The 19,020-nt window shown below is 39.1% G+C and overlaps 1 protein-coding gene across 1 annotated transcript; it reads right to left on the reverse strand.

The window, feature by feature from the left end:
- Positions 1–1,184: 1,184 nt before the first annotated feature.
- On the reverse strand, positions 1,185–18,192 carry LOC593172 (excitatory amino acid transporter 2). Its single transcript, XM_030989631.1, has 10 exons — positions 17,912–18,192; positions 16,804–17,017; positions 15,364–15,406; positions 13,784–13,955; positions 11,089–11,215; positions 7,962–8,192; positions 6,974–7,168; positions 4,168–4,302; positions 3,177–3,276; positions 1,185–2,205 (listed from the first exon to the last, which is right to left on the reverse strand). The coding sequence occupies exons 1-10, from the start codon at positions 18,120–18,122 to the stop codon at positions 2,017–2,019; spliced, it is 1,617 nt and encodes a 538-aa protein (XP_030845491.1). The 5' UTR covers positions 18,123–18,192; the 3' UTR covers positions 1,185–2,016.
- Between the last annotated feature and the right edge of the window lie 828 nt (positions 18,193–19,020).

The raw sequence follows: 19,020 nt of genomic DNA on the forward strand, positions 1-19,020 counted from the left end.
TTATTCAAGCAAACTTCATACAAACAAACCTTTATCACTTAGATCATTTTTATTATTGGGCATTTTTAAAATCAGCAAAATCAATGACAACACTTCCACAGCTGCTATGGTGCATACCCACAAAATTTCATAAATCTGTGTGTGCTAGGGTCTTTATAATTATTTACTCAATGTCTTGTTAACAGGACATAAATGGTGTATGTTTTGTTAACCATATTCGGCCCAAATAGATAGCTTGTGGCATATTTTTTACACTTGCGGTCTCGCGGACCTTTGATCAAGTGGTCAGACCCCTGTAATTATTACCAATGTATTGTGATTAAAGGTGTAATAGCTGGTTAGCATGTAACTTATGTGTCATATGAAGGTGTCAATGACCATGCGATAACAAGAGAATGAAATAAAGATAAAAAGGTTACCATGAAATGTACAACATAATAATGAATATTTCTAAAGCATTAACAAAAATTAAAACAATTTCGTAATGTCAAGTTCACGAATCCTCGAGCATCTCAACCATAAAATGAATGCATAACTTAAAGAAACCTTGATGAACACTTTGTCTAGGCACCGTGCATCACATGACACCATTTGCCCTGGTCTGTCAATTTTGCAAATAAAATTAAGGGTGAACAAAAATATATCACTTTTTTCGTAGCTGCGGGTGAATCTTTCCATTTCTCAAAACCGGTAAAATCGGTTGAAAAATCTGCTTTAGTATACAACTCACAGTTATTTAGATCAATGTCTGCACTTGTAATATAATACAGCAAAAGTTACATATATAAGCTGTAACTAACCAACAATATCGGTAACTGGGTAATAATACAAATGTTTTTAATCAAATAAATTCAGATCCATCAAAATTGTAAATTGACTAGACGAATGCTGTACTTATACAATGATCTGGAATACATAATTATCTTTTTTTAAGTATATACATGTATATGTATTGTACGGGATACACAAAAAGTGATTGAAACTTTCAAAAGTAGATCGTGGAAGGTGGCGTATCAAAAGAGGGCTTAGGTATAGAGCGAATGTTCTGGTGAATAGAAAACGACAGATAAATAAAGAGAAACGAAATACACATGTAAATGAGGGAAGGAGTGATCTAGAGTGAGAGAGAGATGGGGAGGTGTGTGTGTGTGTGTGTGTGTGTGTGTGAGTGTATGTGAGAAAGAGAAAGTGAAATAATAAGAGAAAGAAAGAGGTAGATGGCAAGAGAAAGTGAGTCTGTGTGTTTATGTGTGGGGGCGATGGAAGAGAGAAGAGAAGAAAGAGAGAGAGAGAGAGAGAGCGTTGTAACAATGTAAAGGGGAACACTGAAAATGACACCAATAAAATATAGAAAGAATAAAACAAGAAGACAATTGATAATCACTGTGATGTATATACAATCATGGCAAAATGTCTAACTTGACTGTTTAACACTGCTTACAAAAACAAAATAATCTAATCATAAACATGACGAAGATATATCGCAGAGTAAATACATACGATTCTAAAAGCTTTTCTACTCAAGGCTTAGTCTTCAATTTATTCGCCTTATTCTAAATATTCTACTATAAGGTTGAGTAGTAGTCATGCAATTGCATTGTGAAAAAAAAACATCTGGAGACGATGGAGAGAACGGGAATGATCGAAATTAAAACGGACTGACTCAGACTATCTTGAAATTACACGCAACGCACATGAATTAAAAAAAAATGGACTAGACTAGATTAAAAAAAATGTGGCATGACAGTTCGGTTCAAATATCATTTTGTTCAGGGGATATTTATACTACATAATAATCTTCCACACTGACATAAAAGAATGAGTAATCTCACAAATTATTTCTTCGTCTCTACCAGAACTCAACTTCTCTGTAACGCAATGTGAACGAAACTGAGTAAATACTGCACCTGATTACTTGTACACTGTAGATTATTCGTGATAACTAAACATACTACGAAACAAAGGAAAGTGACATCTGAACAAACAAAATGACTCTATCTTCCGTCGAAGTGTAGTCTACACACCAGACTCGCAGTTGGCCCCTTCTTTCTTGTCAACGTTTTCTACTACTTTTGCATCTTCTATCTCGCAGTTGGCCCCTTCTTTCTTGTCAACGTTTTCTACTACTTTTGCATCTTCTATCTCGGCTTTCCCGGGGTGGATGACGTCATCGCCTTTACCTGCCTCCAGCTCCAATTCAGCCTCCTAATAATAAAATAGTAAACATAAGTAGTTGGCAATGCATCACCATAAATGATTGGGAAATGTGGAGAGGATGGGGAGAGTGGGAGGGCGTGTGGGTATTGTATCTGTTTCACCATGATCGTGTCAATATTACTGTTGGATTTGCGTGTTTTCTTTTGCCTTCCAATATAAACTTATTAAAAAATCAAAACGGTCACTAGTCGGCAGCTTATCGAGCGACTGGTTTGATAACAGTACGACTTCCCGCCAATCGGCCTTTGTTGTGTGTGTGTGTGTGTGTGTGTGTGTGAACATATGCAATTCATTTCATATTGAGTCCATGTGAATTTCTTTGACATTCAGTCGTAGTCAGGTATTAACGGGTATCAGTGGGCATAATAAGCTTAACGTGTCAGTAAGAATGATTTGGAGCAAGCTCACCTTGGTTCTGATTGTAAATATTATATTCAGGAAAAAAGATATGAATCTTTTATAAGCAGGTCCATCATCTTGGTGAGAAACCATAATGTTTCGATTAAAACTGAGCGACTTTCAGTCAGCATAGGGGATCTGTATTGTCTTTGTAATGCGTCAATACAAGATACAAGATACAAGACACTTTATTTGGTCTTTGCAAACAAGTTACATAGAAATTTGGTTTCCACTGGCGTTACAGTAATATTCAAGAAAATACATAATTACAACATATACATCGCGTTTATAGAAATAGATGAAATAAGGAACAAATACATGCACAAGGTAATGAAGCGACAAAAATGGTCATTGGTACTTCAAATCATGAGTTTCAAAATTAAGCCTTGGTCATTGGTATTTCAAATCATAATAGTTTTAGTATTAATTAATTGCCGACGCAGAAGTTTAACGTTTAACCTGCGAGTTGAATTTATGAACAAAGTCGGGTATAAATGAGTGTTGTTACGGTGATAATCTATATTGTAATGAGAGTATATATGAAATGCAAATTTGCTAACCTCCTTGTCAAGTGCTTCTAACTCCTTCTGAGAAAGATGGTACACTATACCAGCTCCGTAAGAATCACCAACTACATTGATGGACGTACGACAACGATCCCTGCAGGCCAAGAAGAGATACAATACAGTATATGTATACTACATAGTTATACAAAATTACACTCTTACAGCCTGTCTTCACTACTTGTAGCTACTTGCGCCCTCTATATAGCCAACAATGCCTAACTGGTGACTGTAGATCCCCCATTGTCCCCTTTATCTTATGTTAATTGAGAGCTGATTTGATGAGATAACCACCAACCAGTGAACAGCAGGGAGATCTAATCCCTCCTGACCAAACTAGTGCAGACAGGCTTTAAAAGAGTTTGGTAAAATTGTACACAATAGAAAAAAACAAACTTTAAACAAGGCTAAGTAAAACACACCCACATTTGGGTAATATCTTATTACACAAACATGTGCGTTTCCATTTTGTACAAATCCTGTAATCTTGTTCCAAAATATTTGTAGAGTGTACATAATATAATTTATTCAACAAAACAACGCAATCAAAAGCAAAGTAAAATGACAATTAGCAAGAATAATTTAAAGATTGAGATTACCGCAAATTGAGTTGATTTGATACGCATATTATTATTATTGTTAATATTGCTATCATTATTATTTTCCTCATTATCATGATTATCATCATTGTTATAATTATTATTACTATCATTATTACTATCATCATTTATTCGGCAAAGACAAAATCAAGTAAACAATGAATAATTTAATAGCAAGGGTTGAAGAGAGCCAAATGGATGACAGGAAGGAAAAAGATTAACTGAATTAACATGATCTGAAGGTTGTCTTTCCCAATCAATATGACTTAAGTAAAAGCACAGAATTGCTTAAATATTCATTTACCTCACATGGGTAGAGTGTGGGAAATGTAGATAAATACTTTGCCCTATAAATAATAAAACGATAGATTGATTGAACTATTACTCACAGGAACCAGTCGACGGCCATTAGAAGGCTGACATCGTCTATAGGAAATCCGACTGCAGTCAAGACTAGAACAAGGGTGACGATACCTGCACTCGGTATACTAGCCGCGCCAATGCTGCCGAGGGTAGCCGTTAGACTGCAGGAAAAGATCAATTGAAATAAAGATAATAACAAATGGTTAGATAAAAAGGAGTAAAGAAATTGAATAAATGAATTAATAAATGGACAATTACATTCATGAATTAGTTAAAGTTGAAAGTGTTGTTTCGACATTGATCATAAAAGGATCTGGGGCCCGTAACATAAAGGCTTGCGATCAATCGTAAATCTAATGTGCCGACTCTAATTGGTTAAAATTCAGACATCTGAATAATATGTTCATGCAACCAGTGGCGTAATGAGCAAAAATGTTTTTTTTTTTTGTTTTTTTTTTTGGGGGGGGGGGGGGGCTGACAAAAAAATCCGCAGCACCCCACTCTAACATGCAGGCCCCGCTGAACGTTTCGCAAAGTGGGGTCTAAGGGCAAAGCCCTGGCGGGGGTCAAGGGGCGGAACCCCCGAAGCTCCAGGGGTATGGGCATCAGTAGAGGATCCAGGAATTTCTTACAGGGGGGGGGGACAACATGGCATGGGGTTAAATATATGTAAAACGATGACGCGACAGAACGAGGCTTTAGCGGCGAGGGAGCGAAGCGACCAAGCGGGGGTGGGTCTGGGAGGGGGTTCTGGCCCCCTCCCAGAGTAAGAAGCATTTGCAATTTAGAACCAAATTAGACGCATTTTCAGGCACTTCCTGGAGTAATATGACGTAAAATTGCTTTCTCCTACCCCTTCCAAGAGTAGGGATTTTTTGCAATTTGAGAACCACATTTGGCGCATTAATTTCCACCGGCACTTCCTGGGAAAAAAAACGAGGCCTTCTGATTGGTTAGAAGTTAGAGAAAAGTGATCTGTCACGTCTTGAGACGTTGTATATGCTTTGATGCCGCACAATGCACAAAGACGGTGGTCCGGTACTTCATCAGTAGTCTCGATTGTATAAACTGTGTCGTTATCAGGGGCGTCGCTAGATCTTTGTCAGTGGAAGAGTGGGGAGCGTGTAGAGGCCACCGATTACCGACAAAACGAGCAACCAATTACCGACAGATTATTAATGGCAATGTCCAAATGTCTACAAATTTAACCCGGGGCCAGGAACTAAGTTATTTTTCAGTCTCTCCCCCCCCCCTCCCGCGTGAAGCGCGGAAACTTTGACACTTCATTAAATTGTTAGAGAAATAAGACGATCCGTTGTACCGTTCTCGACTCTTAATTCTTGTTTGGGTCCAGTTCCCCCCCCCCCTCCTCCCAAGCGAAGCGCGGCAGTTTTGACGTTTAAATAAATTATTACTCTTAATCCTTGTCTGAAACCATTTTCGCCCAATCTCGAGCGAAGCGCGGAAACTTTGACGTTTCATTAAACTATTACTCTTAATCCTTGTCTGAATTCTTATACGACCATCCCGCTCGAAGCGCGGAAGCTTTCACGTTTTATTAAATTATCAGAGAAAGAAGATGATTCGTTGTATCGTGGTCTTATCTGATTTCAGTTCCCCCCCCCTTTGACACTTCATTAAATTATTAAAGAAGGAAGACGATTCGTTGTACCGTTCTCGACTCTTAATCCTAGTCTGAATTCAGTTGCCCCCCCCCCCCACCGAAGCGCAGAAACTTTGCCGTTTCATTAAATTATTAGAGAAAGAAGACGATTCGTTGTACCGTTCACTACTCTTAATCTCGTCTGAATTCAATTTCCCCACTGGGCCCTTAACGGTACATGTGCAGTGTTACATGATGTAAGTATGGAACGCCCGGCAGTGCTTGTCACAGTTGCTTCTGGAAAGGATTTTTTACTAGTATTACTGTTAGTGGCCTCGGCCCCTTAGTGACTATAAAAAAAAATATGCTTTTCCTGGCCATTTGGGAATGTGTCAGTTTGTAACAGAAATGGAGAAACGCGCATTTTGTTGAAAATCATGTGATATCACAAACATTTATACATCACTTTATATGGAATTGAAAATAAGTCATGGTTCAATTTTATTTAATTTTTTTTTATTTTTTTTAATATTTTTTTTTTTGGGGGGGGGGGGGGGGCTGGCGCCCCCCCCCCCCCAAGCCCCCTCCCCCACCAGTACGCGAGTGCATGCAACGACGATCTTCATTGGCTATTGTCATTGTGCAATTGATTGCAAACCTTGTGTGTCACTTACCGGACCCTTGTGTGCTTTTCTGAAGGAAAAAATTACATCTTTCAGGGAAATGGGAAATATAGAGCAAAGATAAGTTTGAAAAGTGTTATTCAGATAGTGAACTCACAGACACAGAGGTAAATACTGTTATCTTCCATATAAACGGTATTTACTTTAAATGAGTTGAAAATAAATCATCAGTATTTTAGTGTCATTATATTAGCGCTGGGTTAGTTTTGGCGTACCATGCGTAATGCGGTATTCCGTAGCTGTTCCACCTTGATAACAATGGTTACCATGGTTACCACGGTTTCAAACAATAATAAACATAGGGTCATCAAACAATGTATTTCATTGTTTGGTACCATGATTACCACGGTTACCATGGTGGATGGTAATTTGGAAGAAAGAAAAAACAAGGGGATAGCAAAAACTTCCGAAGAATTAACTCGGGCAATCATCTTCTATAAATATGTTCCGATTATGTATCTCAATCTTCGCACTTTTCATAAGGTGATAGACAAGGGCACAAGGCCTATTGGTCTAAAGTCTCTGCGATAGTGTTCTTATTCTCACCTGATTGTGACGATCTTAGTGAACCCCATGGGCAATCCACGCAGTTGCCCGATAAAAATGGTCGCTACGGCCTCGTAGAGGGCGGTCCCATCCATGTTGACTGTTGCACCAATGGGGAGGATGAATCGTGTCACTCTCTTGTCAATACCTAGGTTCTCCTCTAGACAACGGATAGTCACAGGGAGGGTCGCAGAGCTGAGAGAGAGAGGGGGATAGGGAGATAAGAGAGAGAGAGGGACAGAGAAAGAAGGAGAGGCAGAGAGAAAGAGAGAGAAGAAGACAGGGAAAGAATGAGAGGCAGAGAGAAAAAAATACAAAAGCCCGATGCAGAATACCGCTAATTATGCCAATCAATAACACCCATACCACAATATTAAAGCAGCGTACAATATTCCCATACATAACGTCTACACCACCCCCGCCCCCCAACTCCTATCGTACACCGTCTACATGTACAGATATATTCTGTTTCACGTAGGCCACGGTTGGCTAACGAGCTTTACCCATATTATATTATTTTCTTTTTGCTGCGCTGTGCCATACTTTAACAGGAATCTTCTTATTATGATTATATAATAATATAGCATCGTAATTAGAGATTACAAGGACTCGAGCATTTTCTTTATCTTGGAGCTCCAATGCTGTTTGAAAGAAGGTTTTTTAATTCGATCGCGTCATGTTCGTGAACCAGATCTGTTTGGAGCCATAAGGACTAGAGGTCCCGGGCTCAACTCTCGGACAGGACCATAATTAGGGTTGAATTACCATTCTTCCACATGTACACGTCGAACGCTCAAGATATATTCTTTAAAAAATAATGGTACCGAGACTGTTTTGTTTGCCGAACTCCTGCGCGCGCCAGCATTAAACATGTTGTTTTCTATGAAAATTCATGAATTCTGGCTCTAAAAAGATAATTAGATACTCGGTACGCGTTCTCTATTCAGAGAAGAAATGCAAATGTAAAGGATGAATGGTATTAACTTACCTCGAAGCAGTGGCGAATGCTGTGAGCCAGGCCTGGAGAATTCCTTCAAAGAAGGTGAGTGGATTTTTCCTGGTGCTGGCGTAGTAGATAGTCATCAGGATAGCAAGATGGATGAGAAGCCCCATCACTACGGTCAGCATGTACAGGCCTAGAATAGGCACGATTTCTGACAAGCTCTCCATGTCGAGAACCTTAGCGCAGATCAGACTCATGATACCCAACGGAGAGTACCTGGAGGAGAGATGGGGATGGAGAAGGTGAATTTTGTTCTTTTGATTGTTTGATTTTTTCGGGAGGGGGGGGGGGGGTGGGTGCAAAATGGTCTTTTCTCCCTTCTATCTGTTATTTATTTATAACTGCATTATCCTAATGCGAAGAACACATTCATAAGAGTTTTTCCAGAGTAAATACATCATCATCATGAAAAAAAAACAAAGTCAAACAATGGTTATCGGCGGGCTCCCTGAAACGAAGTGCTGTGATCATATAATCGACATGAAATGAAATGAAATGAAATCAGTGCGAAATCTTAAGGGCGGTGAAAATAAAAAATAGAAACTTATTATTCCAATACATTGAGTACAAGCGATACATTTAAAATTAGGGAGCATTTCATGTGGTCTCTCTGCCAACACTCTGATTCATCACCACTACCATCACCGTCATCATCATAACTACCATCACCGTCATCATCATCACTACCATCACCGTCATCATCATCACTACCATCACCGTCATCATCATCACTACCATCACCGTCATCATCATCACTTCCATCCCCGTCATCATCATCACTTCCATCACCATCATCATCATCACTTCCATCACCGTCATCATCATCACTACCACCACCACCGTCATCATCGTCACTACTACCAACATCATCATCATCACTACCATCACCGTCATCATCATTACTACCATCACCTTCATCATCATCACGTAACCATCACCGTCATCATCATCACGTAACCATCACCGTCGTCATCATTACTACCATCACCCTCATCATCATCACGTAACCATCACCGTCATCATCATCACTTCCATCCCCGTCATCATCGTCACTTCCATCACCGTCATCATCATCACTTCCATCACCGTCATCATCATCATCACTACCATCACCTTCATCATCATCACTACCATCACTGTCATCACTACCATTACCATCATCATCATCACTACCACCACCTTCATCATCATCACTACCATCACTGTCATCACTACCATCACCGTCATCATAATCACTACCACCACCTTCATCATCATCCCTACCATCACCGTCATCATCGGCATCATCATCACTACCACCACCGTCATCATCACTACCATCACCATCATCATCACTACCATCAACGTCATCATCATCACGTAACCATCACCGTCATCATCATTACTACCATCACCGTCATCATCATCACTACCATCACCGTCATCATCATCACTACCATCCCCTTCATCATCATCATTACGATCAACGTCATCATCATCACTACCATCACCGTCATCATCATCACTACCATCACCTTCATCATCATCACGTAACCATCACCGTCATCATCATCACTACCACCACCACCGTCATCATCGTCACTACTACCACCATCATCATCATCACTACGATCAACGTCATCATCATCACTACCATCACCTTCATCATCATCACGTAACCATGCATCACCGTCATCATCATCACTACCATCACCGTCATCATCATCACTACCATCCCCTTCATCATCATCACTACGATCAACGTCATCATCATCACTACCATCACCTTCATCATCATCACGTAACCATCACCGTCATCATCATCATCACTACCACCACCACCGTCATCATCGTCACTACTACCACCATCATCATCATTACTACCATCACCGTCATCATCATTACTACCATCACCTTCATCATCATCACTACCATCACTGTCATCATCATCACGTTACCATCACCGTCATCATCATCACTTCCATCCCCGTCATCATCATCACTACCACCACCACCGTCATCATCGTCACTACTACCACCATCATCATCATCACTACCATCAACTTCATCATCATCACTACCATCACTGTCATCACTACCATTACCATCATCATCATCACTACCATCACCGTCATCATCATCACTTCCATCACCGTCATCATCGTCACTACTACCACCATCATCATCATCACTACCATCAACTTCATCATCATCACTACCATCACTGTCATCACTACCATTACCATCATCATCATCACTACCATCACCGTCATCATAATCACTACCACCACCATCATCATCATCACTACCATCACCGTCATCATCGTCATCATCATCACTACCACCACCGTCATCATCACTACCATCACCGTCATCATCACTACCATCAACGTCATTATCATCACGTAACCATCACTGTCATCATCATTACTACCATCACCGTCATCATCATCACTACCACCACCGTCATCATCACTACCATCACCGTCATCATCACTACCATCAACGTCATCATCATCACGTAACCATCACCGTCATCATCATTACTACCATCACCGTCATCATCATCACTACCATCACCTTCATCATCATCACTACCATCCCATTCATCATCATCACTACTATCACCGTCATCATCATCGTTATCACCATCACTACCATCACTGTCATCACTACCATTACCATCATCATCATCACTACCATCACCGTCATCATAATCACTACCACCACCATCATCATCATCACTACCATCACCGTCATCATCGTCATCATCATCACTACCACCACCGTCATCATCACTACCATCACCGTCATCATCACTACCATCAACGTCATCATCATCACGTAACCATCACTGTCATCATCATTACTACCATCACCGTCATCATCATCACTACCACCACCGTCATCATCACTACCATCACCGTCTTTATCACTACCATCAACGTCATCATCATCACGTAACCATCACCGTCATCATCATTACTACCATCACCGTCATCATCATCACTACCATCACCTTCATCATCATCACTACCATCCCATTCATCATCATCACTACTATCACCGTCATCATCATCGTTATCACCATCACTACCATCACCGTCATCATCAATTGTATCTCATTACATACCACATGGTGATGTTGACAAGCTCCATGGTGAGCTCAGACAATATCCTGAAAAATTCCACCATGACACGACCGCGCTCTCCCATTCTACTCAGCAGTACACCGAAAGGGATAGTGAAAACGAGGATACCTAAAGAATAAAAGAAAGAACGATGAGTTATTATATTTGAGCTTCCCTGAACCCTAGCCTGAAGAATATCTAGATTGAGGGGGGGGGGGGGGATCTCCCCCACTGTAGCTATATGGACTTTACTCAATCAAAGGGAAGTAATATGACATGCACTTAATTATACGATACCTGAACAATGACAACATTTTTAAAATTTCCGAAAACTTTGTATTACCTTTAAATATAAACGCATATAATTCTTCTATAGATGTGTCGTCTCCCATAAACAAATTAAAAAAACAGAACATCATTGGACTGGCTTAGTCTTTAAGTGAATCTGACAATAATGGGGAAATTATTTTTCAAGAAAAGAATTATGATTTGATAAACGAGGAAGAATAATATGTAGAGACTAGGTTGACAGACTGTATTATTGGATACTATCCCAATATTGGCAGGGGATGGGTGGGCGATGTACTAAAATAATATTTCTTCTTCCGTGACAAAATTATGCTTGATATAATTTTGTCCACATAACCTTAAACGCCCATATGAATTTGAAACTGATCCAATATCTTCATAAACGTCCTGATCATTATTCATATCAGACGCCTTCATGACTTTGGACATAATCCAAAAAGGATCCATTAAATTAAAATAATCTCATCCTTCCTAATCGGACGTAGAGTATCCAACAGATAACATGCATATTTGTAATGAATCTGAACCTGATCTGGTCATCGAGGATAACATTTTCTCCTTAAAACGTCATTAAACATTATACTTGCATATACCATGGGTCTAAATTACATCTCTGCACACGCGTAACTAGATACCGATAAAACAAAGGGGGAAATATAGGGACACCAGCAGTTGGCGAGGAGGGGGAGGGGTGGAAGAGTACTTTCACACGAGATTTCAACCAACATAAGAATATAAAGTTATAGATTAAGATTAGGCCTACAACTTTGGGGGCTTTGTATAGAGTACATGCCACATTGTGATATAACCAGTTGAGAGCCAGTAGAAAGTAAATTCCGTGTTAAAGTTTATGAGTTTACGCCCTCCTGGCACCACAAAGTCGCTTTCCCCTACGCGCTTTTATCGGAAATTAGGAGGATGTAAGAACAAAAAAACATCTTTATTCGAACGGTTCAATGTCTTTTAACGCTCGAGTATGTAGTTCCATGTTGTCTGACCTTTTTTCATGTATTCTCAAATACCTCGTTGAAAGTAAAGCGAAACAAAAATGTACGTTTATTTTGATATAAAAGATCATAATGTAAAATAACTGTTACAATCATGTGAAATATATGTTTGCATTTTACGATTTGACAATTGATGAAAGGCATTCGCCATTCACTAAGTTACAATAAATGTATTTCCCTTTTTTGGTTTGTTTCACCTTATCAAAGTGGACTAGCACATCGTCTTTCTTTCGAACCCAGGACCTCCCATTTACGAGGCCACTGCTCCCCCACTGCCCCAACATACGTGTACGTTAACAGATAGGACAAATAGTAACATGACCCCCGAATATCCAAGAAGTTGTTACATCGGCATTGTGACTGTGGTTTTACCAGGATAGATGCCTAAATGCCCATGCACACGATGTGTTCATCCACTACCACCAATTACCCCCAATCGGTCAACAACAATAGGCCCATTTTAAATAATGACAGCTTAGCTGTCAACTAAATGTTTTGTATGCATTAATTTGTATAGATTCTGACGCCAATTTTCCGTCGATTTTCGGGAAAAAACCATTGCACTAGGCCATGACTCCCTACGTCAAAGGCATCCATCTGAAGCTAGACATATCGTTTGAACTTGTTTTGTGCACGTTTATATATAACTCTGCGTTAGCTTTCATGTACATTAGGAAAAAAGATGTTACTAATTTTGCCCGAAATCAACACTTATCATTGAGGTATTCATAGAGGTCTCTTTGTTAATTTATGAGAACACAGACGGCTTAGGGCTAACATTTACCATGTCTTGTCCAAATTTTGATTATTTGTATTTACTTTAAATTTGTTTTTATCAAGTAACAAGTAACTCCCCTGACTGTCCTTCAATGTGTGGAGGTGTTGTGTTAAAGTGGTTAGTTTTACTGTTATTTCTATTTTTGTTTAATTATTATTATGATTATTATTATTATGATTATTATTATTATTATTGTTCTTCTTATTACTATTATTACCTTTATTATAATCATCATCATCATAATTTGTATTATAGTTATAATTATTATTATCATTTTGAATACTATAATTGTTATTATTATCATCATTATTTGTATTAATATTATTATTGCTAATATTATCATTACTATTATCATTATAATTTTAAATGTTATTATTATTAATATTTTTGATATTATCATTATCATCATCATAATCATTATTGTTATTATTATTATAATCATCAAATTTATTATTCTTATCATTATTAGCATCATTATCATCATCAACTTTATTATTGTTATTATTATTGTTATTATCATCATCATTATCGTCTTTGTTATTATTATTATTATCATTATTGATGGCGCAGTTTTATTGTAGCCTCATGTGCACCTTGCCTTACCTAGTACATTAATGCCGTTCTTGTAGTCCTCCGTCCTATTTGTCTCCGTCACATTTTTAGAGATGCAAAAATCTGTTTCCGAGGCATTTTCCCAACGACAAAAAGCCGATTTGACTGTGTCATTTATAGGTACCAACTTAGTGACGTTCTTTACTTCAGAGGAGGACTTCGCCTAAAAGTGGAAGAAATAGACAGAAAGAAAAAGAATGGAATGTGATCCCTAGGGAAGTGGAGAGTGTGGCCTGTATAGTATGGAATAGTAAATGAGTCCAGGAACAGGGTTAACAATAACATCATCATTATTTATTTATTTTGTATTATCACGATCATTATTATTGTTAATATTATCATTATTAGTAGCAGTAGTAGCAGCAGCAGCAGCAGTAGTAGTAGTAGTAGTAGTAGTAGTAGTAGTAGTAGTAGTAGTAGTTGTAGTCATAATATTAGTAGCAGTTTTAATATAAGTAATACTATAGGTTTTCCCGGCCAATTTCGCAGTTATTCAGTCTATTTTACAAAAAGTTCGTTCAATTTGGAGCAAACACCATTATCGGCTGTAATTCAATGTATCTCATCGGAATAGGATTTTTTCATTAATATCATTCAAATTCATTCCGTCTAGCGCGTGCGCCAAGATTCATTCAAATGTATCAGCAATTGCCGAATAGGCAGTCGATTTGGCCTGAAATTAAAATGATATTGATTTATCCCGTTTTATTGTAGGTATCGGATGCACTTTTAACAGGGTATTAATGAAGATCTTTACCACTGTTAATATAAGATATTTCTCTAATTTCTTCGATTCTCATAGCTCCATTAGATCAGATGGCTAAAAATCCCCCAAATAAAAACTAATTTAGCGAAGACATATTGACTGGGCATAGTTCTCCTTGTGCGTACAATTCAAGGACCAATAGATGGGGTTGAAGTTAACAATAGATACGAGCAGTATAAGATACGCGTAATGCTCTTAGGGTATGTTTATGCTCAACTTTTCTGGCCAGAATCAGGCATCTGTTACGCGTTTAGTTCAAAACACGGTTGCGTCCTTCCTCACTTTTGTAGAATCACCGAAAAACGGCGATCACGATCGCCGATCGTTAACTCACAAAAAGGTGCGTTTTCTGGGGAAGCATAAACGCACAATCATTTGTAAACGCATTTAAATGGGGTCAACGCGCTGGCCTCTAGTGGGTCTACGTAGCATGCTCAGTGCAGGTTTGCGAATCCAGCTGCAAGGCCACCCACCGAGAATTGCCTAGAGGAGCCAGAGAAGTGAGCATAAACAGTACACCGTGGAACTGCGATTACGATGAGCGTTTACGATGAGCGTTTCACATCGCGACGGATAAATTCTTTCGACTCTTCGAAAATATTTGTTGACGTTATATTTTGTTCAAATGTCGTTTTTTTAAGGATTGACATAAGGGATGCGGCAAATAGCAAAATATCGAGTGCTTATTTTTTCAGGTCACGGTTAGAAACAAAGCTCCTCGGTGATCCAGAGATTGCAGTTCAGTTTCGAGATCACCTTGGGAAAAAGTGCCCTCGAAGCAGTTAATATTTAAAAAACATCTTACCTGTTGAAAACACGCTTGTACAAGGTTGGACGGGAACAGATTCCTGTCGTAATGAAAGAGGAAAATAAGAGAAAATTTATTCTTAGGATCTTGGATCTTGGATTCTTTTCCTCCCAAATTCTCCGAAGAAGAGTTTTTTTTGCAAGTTACTAACGGCACTCTCTCGGGAAAATATTGTATACAAATATACACCGTCTTGAGATGTTCTGGTTAAAACTATGCGCAAGAGGCGACTCTAATAGTACTATTTGCTGAGCGGCGCAGACCCGAAGGAAATGGTACTATTGGAGTCACCGAGGCCCAAAGTTTTTAATTGAAGCCTATATACCTCACTTAAGAAATCCAGCCATCTGATTGGTCGAAATTGGAGTCGTGATTTTAGCTATTCCCGTGAAGACACGAAAAATGCCGATACCGGTTAATAGTCCAAGAGTGAGATCCCTCAAAATTCCGGTTACCATAAAAATAGTAAAATTTTGCTGCGATACCCATAGGTTTACGCGTTAAAACGTTCCTTCTGCGAGCTCGGACACCGTACGGTGCTTTTTGTCTGCGATTCCCAAATGATAGACACTTTCAGTCATTTTTCAAGCAAAGATTACAAACAGTGTCTCAGATTTCCGTGATGTTCTAACCAATCTTTACTCAATAAAAGGATAAGGTAAGAATTCTTGATAGATTTTTGTTTCAATTCGGCCTATAAAAGACATATCGACTGCTATATTATTCGAAGTCTGGCTGCTTTATAATATGCTCGCGCGCCGTCCACCCAGGCGTGCCTTATGGTCATGGCTAGTCTAGTTCTGGACCCTATATTGGTTTTTGTTATTCGCCGACTATAAACGTTAAGCCGAGAGTTGGCGCGACCCTTAGTGATTGCGCGATCCCCACAAACACCGGCGGTCTGTGGGGATCACGCAATCACTAAGGATCGCGCCAACTCTTGGCTTAACGTTTATAGTCGGCGAATAACAAAAACCAATATAGGGTCCAGAACTAGACTAGGTCATGGCAGGAGGTGCGCGCGTTTCCTCGAGCATATAAAACAGCCAGGCCTCTCAAAGCAGTTGATATATCTATACCAGTACCTCGAAAAGAAGGCGTTGTTGTGTTATACCCTGCATCAAAAATGTATCTTTGAAAAAAAAGGGGGAAAAAAAGAAAAAGAAAAATTAAAAAAAATTACAATTCCCCCCCCCCCCGCAAAAAAAAAAAAAAAAAAATCAATAAAAAAATCAACTACCAAAAAGTACTCTCAAAAAGTATTTTACTCCAAAATAGTACTCTCAAAAAGTGTGTTACTCCCAAATAGTACTTTTTCAGAGCTACCTTTAAATAGTTGAAATATTTCTGGTCACGTGACGAGCTCTCAACCAATCAAAAACCAATAAACTTTTGACGCAGGATATAATACATATGGATAGATAATGAGAGCAATACCTCAGGATACCAATGAGCGAATCGAGGGGATTTGCTGAATCGCTTCTTTCATCAAGGTCGATGTCATGAATTTTCAGGTACTTCGGCCTACCAGGACGAATTGCGACGACGACGATGATTCCGATGATGACAGCGATGCACGATGTCGTGAAGTAGTAAACGAGTGCCCGTGCTCCCAATTTCCCACAGGATTTGGTGTCAAGACTCGTCAGACCTTTACATAAAATTCGTGAGAATAAAGATTTAATGTGGCTCCCCTTTTATGTGTAGGTTTAAGTATTGCTCACCCCAACGCGTTGGGAAAGGAAAAAAGATACTGTGCACTGGATTGTCATGACGATAGCATATCTTTTGCCTCAATCTTGCTAAAAAAAAATATATGAAAACACTATACATCAACATTCTAAACTGGACTGCGCACATGTCAAGTGACTTAAAAACTGCTCGTCTGTTTATAGACTGGACTTAAATGCATTTGAGGTCATATTTTGAAATCAATAATTCTGATGAGAAAGTAATGCTATATTCCCCCATCGATATTACGAAAGCTCTCAAATCGTTATCATCTTCAACAAAAACCAGCATTCTCTTCAAAGATTTGACATGTTTGAAAACGTAAGAGTAATATGTCCTTTCGCTTTTTCGGTTTGTTTCAGCTCGGATAAAAAAATGATTGGTACTGGAATAATTGGCTCTTTAACTCTTGCCGCGTCATACCAAAAGGCGTTAAAAGACGGGAGTTGCTGCTACCTTGTTTGGCGTTCAACAATAAGGGATAGAGCAACGTCGATCTGGCTGCTCAGTGGCTGCCGGGCTCACGATCAATTGGGCAAAAACAATTTCCATTTTCGGTTTAACTTGATAACATTTGGAGTGGACTTTAAAGACCGTCAATACTACTGGGCCAGAAGGGATTAGACCACACAGTGAGGTCACTGACAGGTGGCTATCTCATTAACTCAGCTCTCAACTAACATAAGAAAAAGAGGATCATGGGGGACCAACAGGCACCGATTGGGGAAGTTTTCTATATAGAGGGAGCAAGGAGGTACAAGTAGGACAGTGGGGCTTTAAAAGAATATTATTAGTATTATTACTTTCATCTTACCCGTGATCAAACTCGAGACTATCAACGGTAGGACGAGCAACTTCAAGAGCCGGACCAGGATATCACCAGGTAGACCAATCGCTTTAATCACATTTTCTGTGGGCTCAGCCTTCCTTAAGACACTCCCGAAGAAAACACCAATAATCACCGCAATCAGGGTGAGCGCCAAGAGCAGGTTGGCCCTCATCCACTTCAGTGCAACCATGCCCATGGACTTCCAATACTTCCAGTTCTTCCAATCCCTCGGGTTCACCGTGGAGTCCGACGTAGTCGCTGGGGTCTTTAATTGTGCCCCACTCTCCGCTTCGTCGATTGCTATTGCTTTCTCATCAGCCATGCTGCGAATTCGTCTCTGTCTTGAGAAAGAAGTTGATGGAATTACACGTAAGATGAGGCATGTAGTAAATGGATACGAACATGAGGAGCGATATATATATATATATATATATCTAATAATTAAGATTATATATATATATATATATATACATTTATATCCTGCATCAAAATTTATTGGCTTTTGATTGGTTGAGAGCTCGTCACATGACCAGAAATATTTCAACTATTTTAAGGTTGCTCTGAAACAGTACTATTTGGGAGTATAAGTACTATTTGGAAGTAGACATTTTTGTTTGATTTGTTTTTTTTTTTTTTTTTTTTCTTCTTCAAATCTTAATTTGATTATTTGTTTTTCTTTCTAATTCTTATTCCATTTTTTCTTCTTCTTGTACCCCATTCACAGTGGTTTTGAAATTTGTAGCGGCGTTGTAGCGGAGCGGCGACACCGCCATAACACCGCTACAAATGCATTCACAGTAGAAAAGTTATCCCGCTGCAGCAGCGGGATAAATATCATGTACCCATTCACGCTGCAGCGGGTGATTTTTATTACCTCCGTAACAAACACGTGTATGCATGGCTCATGACCCGCGAGTGACCCCGATATGACCGGAAATACTTCAGCGCGGGGTTTTAGGGTAAACATGTCAAGTTGCTTTTTGTATCCTCGATCATATTACTTTTTAAAAAACTAGCATGTTTATTGCTTCCAGTCAGAATATTTTAATTTTTTGAAGTGTGAAATATTTTTATTTGGATAATTATAATATCTA

Source organism: Strongylocentrotus purpuratus, unplaced genomic scaffold (genome assembly GCF_000002235.5).
Source record: "Strongylocentrotus purpuratus isolate Spur 01 unplaced genomic scaffold, Spur_5.0 spur5_contig_842, whole genome shotgun sequence".
NCBI lineage: Eukaryota > Metazoa > Echinodermata > Echinoidea > Camarodonta > Strongylocentrotidae > Strongylocentrotus > Strongylocentrotus purpuratus.